Source organism: Lactuca virosa, chromosome 8 (assembly GCF_052849685.1).
Source record: "Lactuca virosa cultivar CGN04683 chromosome 8, Lactuca_virosa_CGN04683_v6, whole genome shotgun sequence".
NCBI lineage: Eukaryota > Viridiplantae > Streptophyta > Magnoliopsida > Asterales > Asteraceae > Lactuca > Lactuca virosa.
This window is the reverse complement of record NC_136433.1, coordinates 10699627-10724632: the sequence shown is the minus strand read 5'-3', so window position 1 is coordinate 10724632 and position 25006 is coordinate 10699627. Positions and strand designations below refer to the sequence as shown.

The window sequence follows — 25006 nt, the reverse complement described above, 5'->3', positions numbered from 1 at the left end:
GGCCCATCCTTGGACATGGTGGAGTCCATTCAAAAAGTTTCTATTATGTTGTGTCATTTCAAAATTTTCTTCTTTCTCTAGATTATTGACAAAGAACGATATGTGACAATACCCAACTTTGTTGTATATTAACAATTATTAAAAATGATTATGCATAAATCGAGGTAGCTTTCGCTTGAGTCTTGATGTGTGTACAGTTCCCGAATAGCCTAACAAAATTAGCAGCGACTAAGTAAAGGTTTCATGTCCAAATAATAAGAAGTTAAGGAAAATGCTCTGGTGAGTGGGTCGGTCTTGGATACTACGAAGATAGCCTGGTGTGGAGAGATTAGTAATCAAGGAAGCATTTAAGACTATACTTGAACTATAATCTTGATTTTATGTGGATAAGAGAATAGGCGTGAATGATAAGCATGATGGTTGAAAGTGAATATATTGCAATCCCAAACATGTACGAGATGGACTAAATAGTGAAGGAAATAAGAGTAACCTTAACTTCAAAAATGTAGAAAGTATCCTTGTATCGATCTATGTTATAATTTTCCCGATATAATAAATGTGAAAGGATTATGAAAGGAGTGTGACAAGTATGGGGTTGTAAATGATGTCTACAAAACTTGAAAGCTTCCGAAGATTGGGAAGAGGTGTGGCCTTTTCAAGTTTATTCGTGTAGATGATCAAGATAGATTGCTACAAAAGTTGCAAAGTACGTGGATCATAAATTTTAAATTATTTACATCCATAGCTCGATTTCATACGGAGGAAGAAAAACATAAGGTTGATGATGGTGGATGGATGGAACGTTAAGTGTATTAAAAAATTATTGTTTGATGAAATAAAAGAGTGCAATGTAAGCCAAGTCGATCGATATGCACGAGTCAACGGTTTATGCCTCTTTGTATAACGCACAATTTGTCTAAATTAGTAGTAAATAACAATAAAAAGAGAGTTTGCTAATAAATTAAAAACTAAAAACAAATAACATGAAAATTGATTGAGTTAAAAAACACGAATTAAAAGTGGTGCGGCTGCGAGTTTGATAGAGGCCAATTCGAGATGACGAGTCTCCTAATAAGAACACACAAAGAAGAAACAAGACTTGGAACAATTTTCTGTTTAATCCTTAATCAAAATACAGGTTACAATTTATAGAAATATGAAACTACTTGCTAACTAAAATTAAGGGAAATATGCATACTGAAATAAAATCTGAGTCATAAACTAATGCAATAAACTTTTAGTGGCAATTGAAATAAGACCAAGTCTTTATGCATCGTTACTCGACCAATCTTCTAGTTTGACTTATGCATGTGGAATGTGTTTGTATCAATACTCTGCCCCTGAAAAATGGCTTTGTCCTCAAGGCCGATTTATGCTGATTTCCGGTAGCAATCGTGTTGTACCCGTAGAAGGAAGGATATGGCCATGGAGGCGGCCTTAGGTATGGCCAGAGAGTCGTATCAGTTTGTCTCCGCTTAAAAAGGACCCCGTTCTCGAGGTTCTCAAGGCTTGATGAGTTTTTTTGGAACTGTTTTCGGTAGTTTTTGTTTGTAGTTTTCGAGGGTGGCATCATCGGTGGTAGGAATTATTGTTGTGGTGAAGGTGTCGTGGTTAATGATGGCGGCGGTTGCGACGCTAGAAGTGATTGTTGGGTTGACATGGGTGATTGTTGTGGTTTTGGAGGCGGCAGTGGCAATAACGATTGTTGTTGCGGCGGTAGTGACGGTGTGGATAGTGTTGTTGGCAATCGTGGTGGTGGAGACGACGGTGGTGATGTCGGCGGCGGCGTCCGGGGTTGCTGATTCGGTGGTGGAAGCGGAGGTAGAGGTGGGATGAGTTTGGCCATGCATCCAATTTGAAGCGGAGGTAGAGGTGGGATGAGTTTGGCCATTTGTGTGATAATTGCATCAAGACGGTGGACATTAGCGGTGGAAATAGAGATGAGTGTGGAGAGTTGCTCGCGGATACTTGGCTGTGTGATATCGGTGGACGGATCTTGACAGGGAGGTATGATGAACGGGAATGAAAGCACCATTGATAGTGTAACAACGTAAATTTTCAAAACAATTTTTCATTTTTAAAACATAATTTCATTCATAAGATATCATAAGAATCCATTGTATCACATGTCATCATAATAAAACAAATCCCAAGATCTCTAATACATAAATCCCATCAGAGTGTACAGATCATGCCGGCGCCTTCCCGTGATCCTCACTGGTACCTGAAACACATCACACAAACACTGTAAGCATAAATGCTTAGTGAGTTCCCCAAAATACCACATACGCACATACGCCACTCAAGGCTATAGCTCTACAAGACCTTCCGATCCATGTGTCTCAGGGGACTTCCGTCCCACCATCTTGGTAGACCTTCCGGTCCTACCCGTAGCGACCTTCCGGTCCATATCATAATGACCTTCCGGTCCATAACATACTACTCATAACATAACATAGCACATACATATTAAATAACAGCATACATCACATACTCTTCATAGCACATAAGACCTTCCGGTCACACATATTACCACTCTAGGTAAAGTATAGTGAGAAGACTCACCTCGTACGATGTCGGATAATCTCTCGTGCTCGATAACCCGACCTAGCCTCCTCCTATCAACATAATAACATCTCTAATCAATACTTTCTCTTGTCCTCATTTCTAAGGAGTGGGTAGAAGACCATTCTACTCCTCCCAGATCTCTCTCTAGAACCAGCTTGACCAAAACCCTAAGGTCAACTCAAGTCAACTCAAGTCAACGGTCAAACTTTGACCAGACTCGTCGAGTGCACTCGTGTGACTCGGCGAGTCCAGGCGTCTTCCGAATCCTCATAGATCTTCACTCGGCTCGTCGAGTTAACCTTTCACTCAACGGGTTACCACTGGTCATGAATCGCGGGGCAACCCGACTCGACTCGTCGAGTCCCCTTATGGACTTGGCGAGTTCCTTCCATGGCAACACTCAAATGACCTTCTAAGGTCAGATCTGCTTCTCTAACTAATAGATCTGACCTTTAAACACTCGAAAGTCACGTAAAGGTCTGACCTTTATACTCATGCAACACTCATAAGGCTCTTTTTGGTGAAATAGCTCCTAAAATGGCAACCTAGGTTCAAAACTCCATTGGAAATGCATAAAGCTGGATGCTTGGGACTCCCTGGACCCAAAAGGGTCCAGATCTCTAACACAACTCGAAGGGGGGGGGGGGGGGGGTTTGAGGCATCCAAGACCCCAAAAGGAATGATTCAAGCCCTAACCCCAAATAATGAAATCCATATAATAGAGAGAAAGAGGAGTCCGATTTGGTACCTCAAGATGAACTTCTTGCTTGGCTAACTCAGAATAGCAACCTCCTTTGACCCTTCTTGCTGGAGCTCCTCTCCTTTCTTGCAAAATCACACCAAAAGCTCAAATGGCCTTCTCTCTCTCGCTCTACACACTCAAGCTCGATGGGGGTTCTCTCTCTGGAATGGTAGCCGCAAATGAAGGCCATAAGTGCCTTTAAATAGGGCACAAGCCCGAGGATTTAGGGTTTCCACCCACAGCGCCTACTCGGCGAGTCTACTCTTGGACTCGTCGAGTAGTTCATTAAACTTACGTGGCCACCCCGCTTCTACTCGACGAGTTATAGCACCAACTCGTTGAGTAGGTCAATGATTCACAATAATAAATAATTAAAAATAATATACCTGGAAATCCAGGTGTTACAGATAGAGGCCAATTCGAGATGGCGAGTCTCCTCATAAGAACACACAAAGAAGAAACAAGACTTGGAACAATTTTTTGCTTAATCCTTAATCAAAACGCAGGCTACAATTTATAGAAATATGAAAGTACTTGCTAACTAAAATTAAGGGAAATATGCATACTGGAATTAAATCGTGAGCCTAAACTAATGCAATAAACTTTTAGTGGCAATTGAAATAAGACCAAGTCTCTATGCACGTTACTCGACCAATCTTCTAGTTTAACTTATGCATGTGGAATGTGTTTGTATCAGATTTCTTCATTAATTATACAAGTTTCCAATGAAGAGATGTCAAAACAAATTAAATCTAAGTTGGTACTAAAACTCCGCTCCCGGGTTCACTAAAGGAAAGAAAAGAAAAGAAAACGAGAGAGATTGATCTTCATTTCCTTTCTTTCTGGTTCCTTCCGATTTATAATGATTGTTTATAGAGAAAATTAACTTGAATCTTCTTTTTACTTCTCTTCCTTTCCCTCCTTAAATGAAACTCGGGAGCAATGATCTTTCCAAATCTTTCTGTTTCCTTTTTTTTCTTCCGTTAAATGAAACTCGGGAGCGGAGTGTAAAAGATCATATCAAGCTCTAATGTCTTTTCATTTACCAAATTGTTTAATCAAAACAACCTCCTTGAATTAAGCCTTATATTTCTAATTCAACCTAAATAAACTCTTACAATTAAATTAAGAGATTGCATTATGTTTGGTGTGAACATATGCGATTGTTAGTATACATTAACATTAAAATTAGCCAATGTTTGTTAGCTAATATTAATTCATGAACAATTATGAATTTTACGAATTAAATAACATGAAAGAACTAACCTTAATTCAAATGGCCAATATGAATCAAGGTAAGATTCAAACAGTGAATTAAAGCAAAACTCAAATTGGTAGATACAATAACATATTTAATTTAAATGATTATTGTATAAAAATATGATTTGTTCCATAATAGAAGACTAAGGTTTTTAGCCATACATGGATAAACCCAAAATCACAGCAGAAACGTAAACTGGAATGTGAATCTGGCTTATAAAATTAGAACCGGAGTGTTTCTTGTAGTTTTCTTTGGTTCAAAAATGTCTGTAAGTCACCTCTCAAGTCTCCAGAGTCGAAAATTGTCTAATGATATCACGACTGCCCAAATTTAAATGATAAAAAAAATCAAAATATCTAACTTGGGTACGCTACACGCTCCATGTCTCAAAACAACCTCCTTGAATTAAACCTTATATTTCTAATTCAACATAAATAAACTCTTACAATTAAATTACGAGATTGCATTATGTTTGGTGTGAACATATGCGATTGTTAGTATACATTAACATTAAAATTCACCACAGTATCAATTAATGTTTGTTACCTAATATTAATTCATGAACAATTATGAATTTTACGAATAAAATAACATGAAACAACTAACCTTAATTCAAATGACCAATATGAATCAAAGTAAGATTCAAACATTGAATTAAAGCAAAACTAAAATTACTAGATAAAATAACAGATTTAACTTAAATGATTATTGTATAAAAAGATGATTTGTTCCATAATAGAATACTAAGGTTTTTAGCCAGACATGGATAAACCCGAAATCACAGCAGAAACGTAAACTAAAATGTGAATCTGGCTTATAAAATTAGAACTAGAATGTTTCTTGTAGTTTTCTTTGGTTAAAAAATGTCTGTAAGTCACCTCTCAAGTCTCCAGAATCGAAAATTGTCGAATGATATCACGGCTGCCCAAATTTAAATGATAAGAAAAATCAAAATATATAACTCGGGTATGCAACACGCTCCATGTCTCAAATGAGGAAAAACATAACTTGTGCTTTCTACCGAAATACAAATCTAACCCATAGCAATGTATGATGCTCAAATGGTAAAATTTAAAAACACAGGGCCCGTGTAAATTTAGGCATGGAAAACACCCCCGTGTTTTTGGTCTTCATTGGTCTTTAAAGATGTAACATCCCAAAAATACCAGCTAAAAATTTCATTTTTAAATTAGGTTAATACATAAAAACATCGTTACAAAACATTCATAATATTAATTCATGTCTGAAAACCGGTAACATCATAGTAAAATATTCAGAGTACATCCCAGAAAATCCATAGTGCGGAAACAAGAGTGTGTGTGATATGCCGCTACCGCGCCGACTCCTTTCCCCTAGCTGAAGAGGTACCTGAAACAAAACTGTAAACTGTAAGCACGAAGCTTAGTGAGTTCCCCCATCATACCACATACCATACAATCACATAACATACAGATACTATCAGGCATATCTGGGTGCCCGACCTACCCCTTCGGTCCTTTCGACCGGATACTGCCCAGCATATCTGGGTGCTGGCCTCCCCTTCGGTCCTTTCGACCGGATACTGGGGACTATTTCACCCCTCTACTACTACCACATAACATATATCACATAACCATAATCTGTCTAACATGACTGGGTATGACTACCCCTTTCGGCCCTATCGACCGGAAACCCTGGGGACTATCTCCCCTACTGCTACTAGCATATAACATCATATCATACTAGCACATAACATATCAGGTAGTAGCAAACCTAGATGATATCACAAAGACAATCATCCAACATACAACTCCTACTGGTGGGCCGACATTGTGGCCGTAGACCCACCGCTACTGGAAGGTAACTCACCTCGAGGGTAGCTGCTGAAAACCCGCTCAACCTACGCCTGGTTGCCGCACCGGTAACCCTCCGGCTATAAATCTGTAATCATGGATTAGGTACTCATAAATACCCCTTAGGTCAAATGACTGGTCAAAGTCAACTTCTTGGTCAAAGTTACCTCTCTCATTGACTGGACTCGCCGAGTCCATATAGCGACTCGCCGAGTCCTTCTACGTCTAGCCCGACTCTGACTCATCGGGTCCCTGTTCCCACTCACTGAGTCAGCCTGACTCGCTAAACGGGGACAACTAACAAACCCGCGACTGGACTCGCCGAGTCCAAGGGGGACTCGCCGAGTCCGACGAACAGATCTCACAATTCGCTCCAATCTTCCATCAGAACATCAACCTTGGAGATTTGGAGATTCTGGGACTATAGCTACACGTTAAATTGCTAATTCCACGTGCGACTACGAAGGGTTGGACCTCCTACACTTAAACCCTTCTTATCCTAGTGACAGTTCATATGACTCGCCGAGTTTGAAGAACACTTGCCGAGTTCAAGGCTATATTCAAGGGACTCGCCGAGTTTGAAGAACGACTCGCCGAGTACCAGGCAATCTTCATAGGACTCGCCGAGTTGTTCATCCAACTCGTCGAGTCTAAGGCCATCTTCATGGAACTCGCCGAGTGCACTTTGGCACTCGCCGAGTTCCCTTCGACTCTTCACCCAATCTGGCCAAATCTGAGACATGCAACTGATCCAACTCATGGGTCTCAGTTCCTAGGGTCTGGTTATCACATATACACATGAAATCTGGGGGTTTTAAGGCTTGAAGATCAACCATTGGGGACAAAAAGGAACCTAAGAGCTAATGAGCAAAGTGAGGGTTTTATTACCTGATTTGATGCCTTCCCCAGAGTAGATTTCGGATCTACCTTCACTTCTGGAACACTCCAACTTCCTCCTTCTTCTTCTAAGCTCCAAAACCTTCTTTTGAAGATCAAAATCACTCAAGAACACTAAAGGAGCTAGGGTTGTTCTCTACTGCTCTCTGGGAGGAAAATGGGACGAAATGGGTGTTTTAGAATGGGTAAAATAGGGTGCAATGTCTGAAAATAGAGTTTCATCCAGACAGGTGGACTCGCCGAGTCCATATGTCGACTCGCCGAGTTCCCAGCTTAAATCCCGTGTCCACCTCGCTGCTACTCGGCGAGTCGGGACGCAGACTCGCCGAGTTCATGGCAAAAAATTTAAGAAAATACTTAAATAAAATCGTACCAGGAATCCGGTGTTACAAATCTCCCCCACTTATTTTAGACTTCGTCCTCGAAGTCTGCCGCTCCCTCCCGGAACAGCTCCGGATAATGCTCCACCATCTCATCCGCGGGCTCCCAAGTCCATTCCGAGCCCTTCCGGTGCTGCCATTGCACCTTCACCAGCTCCACCCTCTTGTTCCTCAGTTCCTTCGACTTTCGGTCTAGGATAGCCACAGGCCGCTCGATATAATTCAGGCTGTCATCAACCTGGATGTCCTCCAAAGGTACCACTGCTGAGTCGTCCACCAAGCACTTCCGCAGCTGGGAGACGTGGAAAGTGTTGTGGATCTGACTGAGTTCGGCTGGCAGATCCAGCCGGTATGCCACCTTGCCCACTCGGGCTGCAACCCTAAACGATCCAATATACCTAGGACCCAACTTGCCCCGCTTCCTGAATCGGATGACGCCCTTCCAAGGCGACACTTTCAGGAGAACCATATCCCCAACCTGGAACTCCAAGTCTGATCGGCGCCTATCGGCATAACTCTTCTGCCGACTCTGAGCAGTCTGAAGCCTGCTCCGGACCTGTTGAATCTTCTCTGTCGTCTTGAGCACTACTTCGGTGCTCCCCATGACTCTCTGTCCAACCTCGCCCCAACATATCGGGGTCCTGCACTTCCTCCCGTACAACATCTCGAAGGGAGGACAGTCAATACTCGCGTGATAGCTGTTATTGTATGAAAACTCGGCTAAAGGAAGATAGGTATCCCAGCTACCACCGAAGTCTAAAACACACGCCCGCAGCATGTCCTCCAGAGTCTGGATGGTCCGCTCGCTCTGGCCATCCGTCTGCGGGTGGAAGGCTGTACTAAAATGCAGACGAGTACCCAACTCGTCATGAAACTTCTTCCAGAACCTGGAAGTGAACCGCACATCCCTATCCGAAATCACTGAAACTGGCACCCCATGCCGTGCCACTACCTCTCTGATGTAGATATCGGCCAATTTCTCGGCCGAGATGCTCTCCTGAATCGGGATAAAGTGGGCGCTCTTGGTCAACCGATCGATGATGACCCATATCGAATCCACTCCCCGCGTGGTCCTGGGAAGCTTGGTGATGAAATCCATCGTGATGTCTTCCCATTTCCACAGCGGGATATCCAACGGCTGCATCTTGCCGTGCGGTCTCTGGTGTTCGGCCTTGACCTTCCTGCAGGTCAGGCACCGCTCAACGTACCATGCTACATCCCGCTTCATGTAGGGTCACCAATAGTCCAGACGAAGATCCCTATACATCTTCGTTGCCCCTGGATGAATGGAGAATCGAGATTTGTGCGCCTCCTCCATCAGAACCTGGCGCGCGCCTCCGAGGTATGGAACCCACACCCTGCGGTGTAATGTCAATAATCCCCTGCTGTCATGGTCGAAGGAGGAAACCTGTCCCACAATCCGCTCACTCTTCCGATGTTCCTCCTTCATAGCCTCCTGTTGAGCCTCCCTGATCCGCTCCAGAAGCGGAGTCACCACCGTCATCCTCAAACAGATATCCCTGATCGGTGCTGCCTTGCGGCTAAGCGCATCGGCCACGACATTGGCCTTCCCTGGGTGGTAGAGGATCTCACAATCGTAATCCTTTGCCACATCAAGCCACCGACGCTGCCTCATATTCAGATTTGGCTGGTCCATGAGGTACCTCAAACTCTTGTGGTCCGTGTAAATCGTACAGCGAACCCCATAGAGGTAATGACACCAAATCTTGAGGGCGAACACAACGGCCCCCAACTCCAAATCATGCGTCGGGTAGTTCGCCTCGTGAGGCTTCAGCTGCCTCGACGCGTAGGCGATGGCATGCCCTCTCTGCATCAATACTGCGCCCAAACCTGAGGTGGACGCATCGCAGTATACAACAAAATCCTCCATGCCCTCTGGCAAGGCTAAGATTGGCGCCTCGTACAATCTCTGTCTCAGTGTCTCGAATGCTGCCTGCTGCTCAGGCCCCCAACGAAAGACCACGGCCTTCCTCGTTAACCTGGTCAGGGGTAATGCTATCTTGGAGAAATCCTGGATGAATCTCCGATAGTAGCTAGCCAATCCCAGGAAACTCCGAATCTCAGATGGAGATTTCGGAACCTCCCATCTCATCACGGCCTCCACCTTGGCCGGATCCACCGAAATCCCGTTCTGGTTGACAAGGTGCCCAAGAAACTGCACCTCGCGCAACCAGAACTCACACTTGGAGAACTTGGCATACAAGTTCTCCCTCCTCAAGGTCTCTAGAACCTCTCGCAAATGCTCCTCATGCTGCTCTCGCGTCTTGGAGTAAACCAAGATATCATCAATAAATACTATCACCGACCGGTCTAACATCGGTCTACACACGCGGTTCATGAGGTCCATGAACGCGGCATGAGCATTGGTGAGCCCGAAAGGCATCACCACGAACTCATAGTGGCCATAACGTGTCCGAAATGCCATCTTCTGCACATCCTCCTCTCTGACCCTCACCTGGTGATACCCTGAACGCAAATCTATCTTGGAGAACCAAGATGCTCCCTGAAGCTGGTCAAAGAGGTCTTCAATCCTCGGGAGTGGGTAGCGGTTCTTCACCGTTACCTTATTCAGCTCCCTATAATCGATACACATCCGATGCGACCCGTCCTTCTTCTTCACAAACAGAATCGGGGCTCCCCAGGGTGAACTGCTCAGTCGAATGAAACCTCTGTCTAACAGCTCCTGAAGCTGTGTAGACAACTCCTGCATCTCAGGAGGAGCCAACCGATACGGTGCCTTGGCTATCGGAGCCGCACCAGGGACTAGGTCGATCCTGAACTCCACCTGTCGCTCCGGAGGTATCCCAGGCAGCTCCTCGGGGAATACATCCTTGAACTCTCGTACTATGGGCACATCGCCCACCGTCGCCTTACCCGCCTCCCGGGTGTCCATGACATATGCGACATATCCTGCGCAACCCTGCTGAAGGTAACGCCTTGCCCTCGCTGCCGAACAGAAGGCTGGCCCTCGCTGTGATCTCTCACCCTGAATTACTAACTCTCCCCCACTTGGGGCTCTGACTCATACTAACTGTTGCGCGCAATCTATCACCGCCCCATTGGGACTAAGCCAATCCATACCAATAATGACCTTGTTTCCCCGCAATGAAATGGGAACTAGGTCAACCAAATACCGCTCTTCGAACAACCTCAATACACAATCTCGGAAGACCTCTGATGCTCGCACAGACCGGTCGTCCGCAATCTCGACCTCTAAAGGGCAATCCAACATGCCCGAGGACTCAGGAAACTTCTTGCTAAGTGCAAGAGAAACAAAGGATCGGGTAGCCCCCGAATCAAACAACACCTGGACTGGAATACCGTTCACATGGAACGATCCTAAACGTATATACACAGAGCACCTATCAATATCATAAATCTCATATAAATAGGTAAGAGGGAAAGAATCATACCCGTCACCACATCGGGTGCAGCGCGTGCCTCCTCGGCTGTCAGCTGAAATGCCCGGCTCCTCACCACCGGAGCCTCTGCCTTGCCCTGCCGACCATCCGTAATCCGCAGGGTCGCTGGAGCTGGCGCCTGTACTGGCGCTGCTGCTGTCAACTGAGGGCAATTGGCCCTCTTGTGGCCCCTCTGGTTGCAGTGGAAACACAGCAACTCGGACGTCTGAAATACCGGAGTAGGAGCAGTACAATCCCTGCTAAAGTGCCCCGTCTTGCCGCACTTGTAGCAGACTGACGATCCTAACCTGCATGGTCCCTCATGCGACTTGCCGCATTTCCTGCAGCGGCTACGACTCGGTGGGCCTCTTGGGCCCGGATCTGATCCCTTGGGCTTCTTCCCCGAAGCCCCAATCATCTGTCCCTCCTCAGCCTTTCTCTTCAGAATGTGACCCAGATCAATCTCCCTCTCCCTTTCCCTGACAATCATGGACTCCAGGGTAGGGCAAGCTGAAAAACTGACATGCTCCCGGATGTCGGCTCGGAGCATGTCGTGGTAGCGGGTCCTCCTCATGTCCTCATCACCCGCGTACTGAGGTACCAGTAACGCCCTCTCCCGGAACTTGGCGGTGATCTCCGCCACTGTCTCTATCGTGTGCCTCATATCCAAGAACTCTTGTGTCAACTGCTGGAGCTCCACCGCAGGCGCGAACTCCGTCCTGAATCATGTCACAAAGTCCGGCCATGTCATAGCCTCAATGGTTGCGGCTCCCAAAGAGTCACAAACCGACTCCCACCAATCTCTAGCTCTGTCACGTAGACACCCTGCTGCAAATCGTACCTTCGACCCCTCGGGGTAGAAGCTGATCAGCTGTGCAGACTCAAGGTCTGCAATCCATCGTCTGGCAGAAATGGGGTCCTTCGCCCCATGGAAATCTGGTGCACCACTGCCCCTGAAGTCCTTAAAGGACAGTGTGCGTGGTCCTGACTGGCTAGCCGCCATATCACTCCTGAACGCCCTGAGACGATCCTCCATCAACTCTACAATACCCTCCTTGATCGACCCGAAGATGATGGGAGTCGACTCAAGGATGCCCCTGGTAATCTCTGACGCGATGAACTCACGTAGACCCTCATCAACTGATTCGGACCCTGAACCCGAACCCGATCCTGATCCTGAGCCTCCAGCTCCCTGTCGTGTGGTCACCATACTGCAAAACATAGCTTAACCACCATCAAACTATATTCCACTAACGAGGCTCACATACATATCACAAGTCCCCGGTCTCGTCTCGGCCCTTTTTTAATCGAGTACGGATCCTCCGCTTTCAGTAGTACGGGCCCATATTACCTTCCACGTCTATCCGTACTTTCCTCAAGAATTGCCTCAACTCAACCAAGTCTTTTCTACTAATACTGCGGTTCTCGTGCTACTCTTTCCCTAGGCTTGCCCTAAGTAATCACCATCCCACTCTCTGCCATCAGCTGCACAAGAAGTCCCTGCTTTCTTTCCCTAACTAGCTCACGAATACTATTACATATTACTCAGACTAGATAATTCTTCGAATGAGAGGTCCTACCCTACAACGGTTGGACTCAGACAAGAGCTGCGAAGCAGGGCTAGACCCAACCTTCTGAAATTATTTAGTCCTTGCAATATGTAACGTAACATATTCGTTTACTAGTTAGCGAGAGACAACTAGAACTCCTAAAAGCACATAGCAAGCAGCATTCGTGCATTGAGTACACATAATCAAGTATATACTATTCTGGCTATCATACTGACTGATCTATACTAGCATGCAATTCTCATAAAGCTGGAACACATAAAGCAGGCACATAAGGCATCATTCCTAGATCCTTAGTCCTATTCTAGCATGCTGTTCTACTGAAACTGGAACTGATAATCATAACAATAACTTGTATGGGTACTTTGGGGAAAACTTACTTGAGCTCGGCCGGTCGCGCACATCACACACCTTGTTCTTTCTTTCTCAAAACTCTTTTACTTAGTCTTTAGAAAAATCATTTCTTTATAAAAATCTTTTAATCCCTTCGATTTGAGTCCAGACACCCCCGAAGGTGTGTCCGAATCCCTCAAATCAGGGCTCTGATACCAACTTGTAACATCCCAAAAATACCAGCTAAAAATTTCATTTTTAAATTAGGTTAATACATAAAAACATCGTTACAAAACATTCATAATATTAATTCATGTCTGAAAACCGGTAACATCATAGTAAAATATTCAGAGTACATCCCAGAAAATCCATAGTGCGGAAACAAGAGTGTGTGTGATATGCCGCTACCGCGCCGACTCCTTTCCCCTAGTTGAAGAGGTACCTGAAACAAAACTGTAAACTGTAAGCACGAAGCTTAGTGAGTTCCCCCATCGTACCACATACCATACAATCACATAACATACAGATACTGTCAGGCATATCTAGGTGCCCGACCTACCCCTTCGGTCCTTTCGACCGGATACTGCCCAGCATATCTGGGTGCTGGCCTCCCCTTCGGTCCTTTCGACCGGATACTGGGGACTATTTCACCCCTCTACTACTACCACATAACATATATCACATAACCATAATCTGTCTAACATGACTGGGTATGACTACCCCTTTCGGCCCTATCGACCGGAAACCCTGGGGACTATCTCCCCTACTGCTACTAGCATATAACATCATATCATACTAGCACATAACATATCAGGTAGTAGCAAACCTAGATGATATCACAAAGACAATCATCCAACATACAACTCCTACTGGTGGGCCGGCATTGTGGCCGTAGACCCACCGCTACTGGAAGGTAACTCACCTCGAGGGTAGCTGCTGAAAACCCGCTCAACCTACGCCTGGCTGCCGCACCGGTAACCCTCCGGCTATAAATCTGTAATCATGGATTCGGTACTCATAAATACCCCTTAGGTCAAATGACTGGTCAAAGTCAACTTCTTGGTCAAAGTCAACTCTCTGATTGACTGGACTCGCCGAGTCCATATAGCGACTCGCCGAGTCCTTCTACGTCTAGCCCGACTCTGACTCATCGGGTCCCTGTTCCCACTCACTGAGTCAGCCTGACTCGCTAAACGGGGACAACTAACAAACCCGCGACTGGACTCGCCGAGTCCAAGGGGGACTCGCCGAGTCCGACGAACAGATCTCACAATTCGCTCCAATCTTCCATCAGAACATCAACCTTGGAGATTTGGAGATTCTGGGACTATAGCTACACGTTAAATTGCTAATTCCACGTGCGACTACGAAGGGTTGGACCTCCTACACTTAAACCCTTCTTATCCTAGTGACAGTTCATATGACTCGCCGAGTTTGAAGAACACTTGCCGAGTTCAAGGCTATATTCAAGGGACTCGCCGAGTTTGAAGAACGACTCGCCGAGTACCAGGCAATCTTCATAGGACTCGCCGAGTTGTTCATCCAACTCGTCGAGTCTAAGGCCATCTTCATGGAACTCGCCGAGTGCACTTTGGCACTCGCCGAGTTCCCTTCGACTCTTCACCCAATCTGGCCAAATCTGAGACATGCAACTGATCCAACTCATGGGTCTCAGTTCCTAGGGTCTGGTTATCATATATACACACGAAATCTGGGGGTTTTAAGGCTTGAAGATCAACCATTGGGGACAAAAAGGAACCTAAGAGCTAATGAGCAAAGTGAGGGTTTTATTACCTGATTTGATGCCTTCCCTAGAGTAGATTTCGGATCTACCTTCACTTCTGGAACACTCCAACTTCCTCCTTCTTCTTCTAAGCTCCAAAACCTTCTTTGGAAGATCAAAATCACTCAAGAACACTAAAGGAGCTAGGGTTGTTCTCTACTGCTCTCTGGGAGGAAAATGGAAAGAAATGGGTGTTTTAGAATGGGTAAAATAGGGTGCAATGTCTGAAAATAGAGTTTCATCCAGACAGGTGGACTCGCCGAGTTCCCAGCTTAAATCCCGTGTCCACCTCGCTGCTACTCGGCGAGTCGGGACGCAGACTCGCCGAGTTCATGGCAAAAAATTTAAGAAAATACTTAAATAAAATCGTACCAGGAATCCGGTGTTACAAAAGAATGATGCTATAATAGAAAAAAATCTTCATAATTACACAATCTGTGTTTTCCAAGTAAGGAAAAACACAATCCTTGTTTCTATCGGGAATTGATACAATTTATACACATTAGTTTGCTTAGTGGAATTATACATTTAAACCTTATGTGTACATGTATCATAAATATCTAGGTTTTACTATATTAGCAGTCTACTTTATGTAAGAAAATTACTAACCTCTTTTTCTTCTTGGTTTCTCAGTTGAGATCTTGTGACATCCATAATTGCAAAGACGACAAAGACGCAAACCAAGAATTCCTCTAGTTGAATCACTAAACCACCAATCAGCAGAAGGGAGGGAACTTTAGGAGAGATAATGTATATTTTGAAAATCACAATAACCCTAGAAGGGTTATTGATTTTGTAGATATTAGAGAAAGGAGAGAGGTGGATGATTTTTTGGAGACAAAAAGATATTAGGGTTTGACCCCCTAGCAATATATTTATAGTCTCCAATTTAATTCAAAATTCCAAGGATAATCCTTATCCTTATTTGAATCGGCGCATATCTTTTTATCCTTAGATAAAATCGATCTCTTCTTTATTCTACGAGGTTCTGTAATATTCCAATTAATTATTAATGAATTAATTAATATTCAACTTATTTAATTAATTTCAAAATAATTTCCAATTAATTTGTTAATTTATAATAAATTAATAACTTATTTTCTCCTAATTCCTTATTGTTTAATTAGGTTATGAGGGCAACCAAAAATGAACCTACTGTTATTAAAAATATTACAAATTAGTTAATGACCTTGGACACTCAATTCAACGGTTTCTTTTATCTTAAGATTTTTCCGCATGCGGTCGTTTTCCCAATAAAGTCTTCTTTGATCCATTGCTCTCCATCCAACTTCTTCTCTTTTTGCATGCTCCAATCCATCTCTCATCTTCTGTATAGTAACTTTGTATCTACTCGCCCTTCGTTCAATGAAACATGAGTAGTATGGGTTCCACCACAGTCATACGTTGTCCCTAATTTAACTAAAATGCATAAGTTAAACACTAAAATGCTATGCAAAAGTATTATATAAAGTTATAAACGTTCTAGAGAGATGCATGAAGTGCTTATAACAAAAGTGATCTTCAAGTGACAAAAGTGATGATGACTCGATCTACAGTGAAGGGAAATTTGTATGCTTTTGGAAAGGTTCGTGATGTTCACCTTATTGTAAACAATCATAAGTTTTCCAAGAAGGAAAGTTTTGGTGATGTTTAAGTTAATTACATTGGTGGGTTATGGGTATGGTTAGAATTCAAGATTCAAAGTTTGTGCCTAAAATTCGAAGAACATGAAAATAGTAAAGGTATTTTAAAGAGCTAAGACCTTTATTGAAGAAATTCTTGGTGGATAAATGTCGGCTTGGATTGAAATAGATTGGCTCCCTTTGTGTGCTATGAGAGAGTAAGTGTTAAAACGGATATAAAATATATCATTTTATAAGGCAGTGGGTGACGGAGATGGCGATTAGAACCAACATTGTTTTTTTTAATTAAACTTAAAAAAAACTCTTGATGTACTGTTTTTTTCCTATTTATTTCACATTTAGTAATTGTTGTGTATATTGTTGGTTTATGTAGAAATCAGATGTTGTTGTGGTTTTCCGGTAGGATTTTCGATGTAATCGACAAATCAATGAGTTTGTTGGTTCGCTCCTAAAATAGAGCTCGCTGTTAAACTTGATTATATATATATATATATATATATATATATATATATATATATATATATATATATATATATATATATATATATATATATATATATATATATATATCCTCTTCTCTAATAAAAGAGTACCCAATGCCAAATGTCATTTGGTCGACCCCTCCCAAGCTTATTATATACATATATATATCCCGCTCAAATTTTTAATGTGAATTTCCTTAAATGCCATTCGGCTATTATCTACCACTTGCCCGTTTATTCCGAGCTCTACTATTCAACTACTTTCCTAATTATAGTCCATGAAATCAGCTCCCAAATTACGGGATTCTCATGATAATTAGCAATATTGGTGTTAATTTGGTATGTTTCCATTTTTTTTCTGTTTGATCATAACCATCTTCTCTTTCGGAAATTATTGTTTTATTCGCTATGATACCAATTAACACTCTCCTTCTCAATTTGCTTCAATTTCATATAAGATACGTCAACTTAACTCCACATGTATTCTCTTTGGTTTCGTTTTCTAATGATATATTGTTTGCCAAAGGAAATACAATTCCTTATTTAGTATGTTTGTGAGCTTTTTTCAATCGATCTTTTGGTTATTTGTCGGAAGAAATTGACTTATTACATCTTTCTTCAAATAACTCGTCATCAATATCAATTTATGGTTATCTGTTCTTGGAATTGGAAGAATGATTCTTAATGTTAATAATCTGAGTGAGGACACCATATGTAATCATGTTATTGAAATTGATTGACACACATAATGTGTTTGGTGAAATACTCAATAATAAGAGACCATGTAAAATGGAAGTTGTTGTTATCGCCACTCGTGTTCATACTTTCTTCGGAAAAGCTGCACATCTTGTCGACAGTACCAACCAAGAGGTGCTTCTGACATTGAAGACGACGGACATCGGAATCACTGTTGTCGACGCTACAGATGCTGCAAGAGGTGCTTCTGATATTGTGCTTACCGAACCCGAACTCAGTGTTATCATCAGTGCAACGATCACCAGTCGAGCAATTTTCCAAATAATGAATAATTACACCGTTAGTCCCTCTATTCCCCACTAATCGTCAATATCAGACCTTGAAAAAATACTAACATCTTTTCCTTTTCCTTTTCCATTTCTAGATCTATGATGTGTCGGTTAACATTCGCATTGTGGTAAGTTATTTATTAGTGACATGTGATTGAAACATTACATTACATGATTTTAATACCGAATTTAATTATACATTTATTAAGTTATTACACATTTTTTGTGTAGTTTATATTCATGTTCATCGCATTGATATGAAAGTTTGATTTTTTCCCATGTTTTTCAAATGATCTGTTATTTATGTTCCCATGGAATTAGGATTCAAACGAATGTTTTAAAAATGGTTTCCAAAGTTTGAGTGATTACATAAATAAGGTAGTGATAAATACAATATAAATCTCACAATAGTTGAGAATGTTGATAAGTTTAAGTGTGTTGATCATTCACACAAAGTTAGCAATGTTATAAAAGAAACTGTGTATTACACATGTTTTAAAAAGTTTTTAAAAGTTTATAAATAATTTGTATATTTTTATTTTTTTATCATCTTTTACTTAATATACTAAATCACATTTTATTCATCATTTTAATTTATAATATATTGTGTTGTATTTATATATGTTTACTTTTTCAGATAGCAATGTCATTTTGATCGTCATGTGTCATGTTATTTCAATGTCATTTCCATGATTTATATTCATAACAATAATTCCATATATATATATATATATATATATATATATATATAAAAGGTTGTAGAACTCGTTACTCGGTATCTGTTCGGCCGACTACCGAGTAGCGAGTACTCGGGAGTACTCGGGGAGTACTCGGATTTGGTAATTCATGTAGAAATATTTTTAGGGAAATTAAATATGTCAAAATCATAAGTTGATTGAAATATATAACAAAATTAGATACACGTGAATGCACAAAAACTAAAAAAAAACACATAATGGTCTCACTTCGTGAATAATTACTGAAAATTTAAGATATATATGTAGTAATAATCACATGTCTGTGTGTTAAATAATAAATTATTAAGTATATTATACATATTAATTACCGAGTTGACCGAGTTTTACAACACTGCTCAGTTCAGTAAGGGGCCGATCGGGTAGTACTCGGGATTCTGTAACTCGCCTCGGTAAGGGGCCGAGTAGCGAGTACTCGGAGGAGTAATCGGCCAACTCGGCGAGTTTTATATATATATATATATATATATATATATATATATATATATATATATATATATATATATATATATATAAAGAATAGTGGATGGTGCTGGTTTTGGTCCACATTGAAGCAAAAGGTATCCCAAGGGTAGGGAAAGCAAGAAAAGTATCGTCTCCGTGACCCGTTATGGAAGGTAGCGAAAAGATTTATCATAACAATTTTTTCATGTAGGGTTTACTCAAAGATGAACTTTCAAATATAATACTATTTCCGATTTAATCAAAGTCTAATTTGACAAGAATTTTTTTACCATGAGCAAGACAATTAAGCTTTACTTTGTTCTGCATTTCTAGTTGCATCATCAGTCACAAGGTTGGGACCAGTCCGGTTGGTTGCATCTCATTGTCATATTCTTAATTCTTAAGTCGGGCTGAAACCGGTCCCATGCTCTATTTCAATGCGAAACTGTAATGCCTTTTTTAATCTTTTTAACAAGATAACCAGACTTGATAAAATTAAAAAAGTTTTTGTTTTATATGAATATTTGTCATTTAAAAAAGGGAAAAACATAGCATAAGTTGAAACTTGAAAGTTAGCACAAAGAGCAGAAATATATACGGTTTTTCAAAATTACATCGTGTAAAATTGCAAACGGCTAACACACCAATAGACGATAATATTTAAAAAAAAAAAAAAAAAAAAAAAAAAACTCTGAATCAAGAAAACAGACTTTCTTTTTTGCAATCCAAATCCAATAATTTGGATTTGGATTTAGAGTTACGAGCCAAGATCTAGCTTCGAAATCCTCTCTCGGAAACAGTATCAGAATAATCCCAAACCGATCTACTGGAACCCAGATTCCTCTGTTTTGGAGCACTATGCGACCTCAATTTTGCTCGTGAAGATTGAGTATTGGCCATGTAATTTGGATAACTCGAGTAATCACCATAAACACTACGTGAATATTCAGTGAAAGGGCTTTGTCTATAGCTACTTCCAGGTCTAGAACCAGGGGAACAAGCCCTAGGCGTGTTTTCAGCCGTCGACACATTTTTCTCCGCCTCTCGGAGAATCATCGAACCCAACGGCAACACTTCCCTGGTCCCGGATCTAGGGTTCCAAGGCTTTGTCGGTGTGGAATTTGTCGACTTGTTACTCGGACTCGGGTTAACCCGAGGCTTCCAGGTATCCACTTCTAGAATCTTATCACTCCTTTCATCATCAGGTCGACATTGTTTACTGCTCCATGATCCATCGTCCATCCAATTTTCCAACCAATTTAGCCCTTTAAAACGTTCTTGGATGAAAGACCCTTTCGCACTTGTAAATTTCTGTGAGAATTTCATATTTCAGTTAACATCCAGCGAGAAATCACTGTTTATCACGTTTATTAATGGAATTTAACAACTTACAGGATGATTATGCGAGTTTGATGATCTGGTGCTTGAATGTGGTGACGCCGACAATGAAGATCGACTAGCGCAAGCTCGAGCTTGGACACGAGCCATGGCTTGCATTCTTCGAAGCATTTCTGCGCTTTGTTTTCGAACGATTCGACCTCGAACCAGTGCCTGAAGCTTCACTAATCCTTTCAATGCTCTTAGTGCCCTCCTAGCCTACATAATATTGTGCACCAAAATAGCATTCTACTTTGTTAAAAAAATAAAAAATCTTGATTTTATTGACTTGTGTTTATACGGATTTTAATTTTTTTATCATATTTAGTTGTCTAAAAAATACGTTGACAACAGCAAAATAATTCAACTTCCCAGTATCACCATATAGGTAAGGTAATTAATTCTCATTTATTTGGAAATGTAATTAATTAAGTGGTCCATGAGATGGAAAAAAAATTACTTTAGAAAATGAATAAAATCGGTCCACAAATTCCAAAAATGAAGGCCATGTGCAAATGTTAGAAAGAAAAAACAAATGTTTTTTTGTGGTTGAAAAAAGAAAAATTGACATAGCACTATCAAGGGGCAAAGTAGCAACCAACCATCACAAAATCCGACGACTGCCCATCCCTGCATTAATTGTCCCCCACCACAACCGACGTAATTTTGACCATCGAACAGGGGTATATCAGTAAATTCAATAACATTCTCAATTATCAGACATTTTAGACTTACCAAGTACGCCCGGAATGTGGACTGAATCCTCACTGCCGCCGCTACCCTCCGTGGCTCAACGTCAAAATACGTTCTATTTCGTCCACCACCAGCAGTCAGTCTGACCACCTCCGCCGCCGCATGGGCTGCCGCGAGTGCTGCCTCGGCGACCGCAGCCGTAGCGGCGGCTACTGCTATTGCGTGCTTGTTAGCATCGTGTGATTCGGGGTATGAATTATATTCCGATGAGTTGTTAACCCCATCTGCAGGTTTATGTTGCGTTAGAGAAGCCGACCCGGTGGCGTTGGAGGAGGAAGGGGTCTTTTTTGGCCGGAAAAGCGAGCGGATCCACCTGGTTGTCTTACCCATCTACCATCGCTCAACGGTGGAAGATTTGCAGAGTTTGTGGAGAGAAAGGAAGATTTTGTGGCGGTAGTGCCAGTTTTGGACCCACGATATTTTAAAAGGAATGGAATTTGGGACAGATAGACACCCCCTGCTCACGGACAAAATATTAACTGTTACACCATCCCTACTCCGTTAACGTCTCAACGTCATTTTTTGTTAAATACTTTATTCAACAACTAAATTATACTATATTAACTAATGTTTAAACTTTAAACCCCAACTTGATTCGAACCCTATACAAACTTTCTTCGAATGTCTTCAAGCTTGTCAATGAACACATTGGGGTAAACTAATCAATAACAATCGTTTCCTAATTTTAAGATTATTATTAAGTTTTTGTAGTTGAGTTTTTTTGAATGAAACAATTACAAAAAGACAACCAAATAAGAAGATGAACCATGACAACCATTCTAGACTAGGGTTTTGGTAACCTTTATTTCATTGAGAGTCATAATACAATCTGATCGACCCATTATTTCACATCTTTTAATTTCTTGTTTTCCAAAATAACCTTAATGACAAAAAAGGATGGTATTTGGTATGTATCTAAAAGTTTGCATCCGATAAATGATTTACCAATTGATTTGGAGACCTTAGCTAGCTATGCGCCTATGCATGAGGACGAAATGAAAATATGGGCATCAAGTCCACATCGGGTACGGACTAGGGCCCAAACATCCATATCAAGAGTACATGAAGCAAGAAGATGGTCTACGTCTTTTGGACCATAACTGAATAGTCATGCGAGTGAGAAAATGTCCACATATGGCTTTTGTAAGGTAATAAGAGTTGGTGTAATCCATAGGTTAGCTCTTCAAACAAAACATTTTACCTTAATGAGTAACTGGTGCTTCTCCAATCCATGACAATGATTTTCCTCAAAGAAATGACCGATGAAAAAAATTATATATCAAATGGATATATATTCTAATTAACCGACAAGAGTCTTGTGACATGGGCCTATAGACAATAATGGTACATATTCTACAGAATGAAACACCACATCATTCGGCTAAAGATGAAGATACGATGTTCTTAGGCTACCAACTCCAAGGCCACCATAATATTTTGGCCCATAATTTTGTCCCATGCAACCCAACAAACTTTAGATTTCTTTGAAGAACCACCCTAAAGAAAAATTCTTTTTTGCTTTCTCCAATTTCTCTATAATCATCATTGAGGCGTTAAATAGAGATAATTAGTAAAATTGGAAGGCTACCTAAGGCTAATTTGATGAGAGTTAATCGTCCTACGGAATATAAAGCCTTAACTTCCCAAGTGAGAGTTTAGATTCAAAATTTTCAACAATATTAGATCTAAAGGGGAGACATGAATAAGTGAAAGGAATGGAGGCCTCATGGAAACAAAGAATCTTAGCCATGGATTCAATCTCCCCTGGTGTAAATTCAAACCATGACCCTTTAGTTGTATGAGTTTATTTTGAGCCTTGAATCTACTTAGAAATATCCATGAGTTCTCGTAAGATTGTTGAAATTAGAAGGTAGTTAATCAGTTTTATCCTAGTGGAGAGGTGTTGCCCATTTGTAAAGGAGTTCGGGGTTCTATCCTTACAAGCTTTATTTCCCTCCACTAAATCAGTTTTATATATAGTGTATATCATTACTAAGCAAAACATATACTAAAACATATCTAGTTTAGTGGTAAAGTAGCTGCTATAGACAACAGGAGGTTATGATTTTTTAAGCAAGGCAAAGACACACTGACGTGGCAATCACGTCAACAAGAAGACACTGCACCATATAGGCTAAGGGTGGCCTATTGTAGAAGGCAAAAATTCGCTAAATGGAAAAATATGAACAAATCTTTCTGAATATTAGGCCATATATGATCAAAATTTCCCAAATATTAAGTATTCACGCAAAAAAATAAATAAATAAATAAATAAAAATCCTTACATGAAAAATGAAACGTCAAAAGTTACCAAACTTAAGGATTTTAACAAGCATTTTATTTTTCCGTAAAAATACATTGTATTTGTAAATTAGCATAGAATATAATGTTTGGCCATTAAAAATGCAATTTTTTTTTTATAAATAGCCATTTTAGTAGGAAAGTTTAATATTTCTCAGGGTGTCCCTGTGAAATTTGATTGACCTACATATTATGGTGCCCAAAGGCGTGTATTTTGTAAGGTGTCCCTCCGAAATACTACTGATGGATATCTTTATTTTTGGTCAATTTCTAAAAAATAGTTTTTAAAAAAAATGATTTTTTTGTTTTTTTTTCTCTATTTTTTTTTATCATCGTGCGTTTTTATTTAAATTTAAGTTGTTTATTATTAATGATAGTTATAAATTTTTTATGACATTAGTTATCCTTAATAACTTTTACTAATGTTGTGTTGATAAAAAGCATTTTTCGTATATTAGCTTAAGTTTATTAACTAAATGTGTAATAAATCATTAATAATACAACTTTTATGATATATCAAGTTACATGCTACAAGTATTCATTTTCTTCGCCAATTGGGTTGAGAAATCAGAATTCAGTTCACACGGTCTACAGAGATTATTGGCCTCGGTCCAAGAATATTATAAGTTCACATGGTATACACATAGATTATTGGCCTCGGTCCAAGAATATTACAAGGGATATGTTATTCGTACCCTGATTTTGTAATATTACCCATATAATAATTATTTGTTAGGTGATAAATCTTAAATTATTTACTTTTTTTGACAGCTTCTAACTTTTTCAACAAACCCGTTAAGAGAAATGTTAATTTTACGAAAATATTGGTAAAAGTGTCTTGAAAAAGATGAAATCTTAGGTATATACAAATTTGCCCATGAATCCTTTCCATTTAATATTTAATATTTATATCTATAACCCTTTAATCTGAACCTTACTTTTAGGTTATATCCTTTGCAGTTTCAAAAAAATACTTTTACCCCTCCCCCCCCTCTCTCTCTCTCTCTCTCTCTCTCTCTCTCTCTCTCTCTCTCTCTCTCTCTCTCTCTCTCTCTATATATATATATATATATATATATATATATATATATATATATATATATATATATGACGAAAATTTTAATTTTTTTCTAAAATATCAAATAGTATAATTCAAAAATCCTAAACGTTTTTCCGTCAAATTAATATATAAGATTGATAATGATATGTACTTTAATAAATAAAAGGTATTAACCTTAACTTCTATATAAATGTAAGGGGTGAATTTGAAAGTAATGAAGTGATATCGTAAAACCATTACTACATCGTTCGTTCAATGTATTTAAGCTTTAGTTTATGTATTTAAAATTACCTTATAAAAAACTTTGTTTTTTTTTTTTTGAATAGCTGAATATTTTATTAGAAAATTAACAAAAAATTAATAAATAGTTATAAGGAAAT

At 40.4% G+C, this 25006-nt stretch overlaps 1 protein-coding gene across 1 annotated transcript; it reads right to left on the bottom strand.

The window, feature by feature from the left end:
• Nucleotides 1-19707: 19707 nt before the first annotated feature.
• On the bottom strand, nt 19708-21703 carry LOC145132625 (protein IQ-DOMAIN 24-like). The gene is made up of 3 exons (XM_079067486.1): nt 21248-21703; nt 20528-20731; nt 19708-20446 (listed from the first exon to the last, which is right to left on the bottom strand). Exons 1-3 carry the CDS (start codon nt 21593-21595, stop codon nt 19907-19909), a joined length of 1092 nt encoding a protein of 363 aa, XP_078923612.1. The 5' UTR covers nt 21596-21703; the 3' UTR covers nt 19708-19906.
• Nucleotides 21704-25006: the final 3303 nt, after the last annotated feature.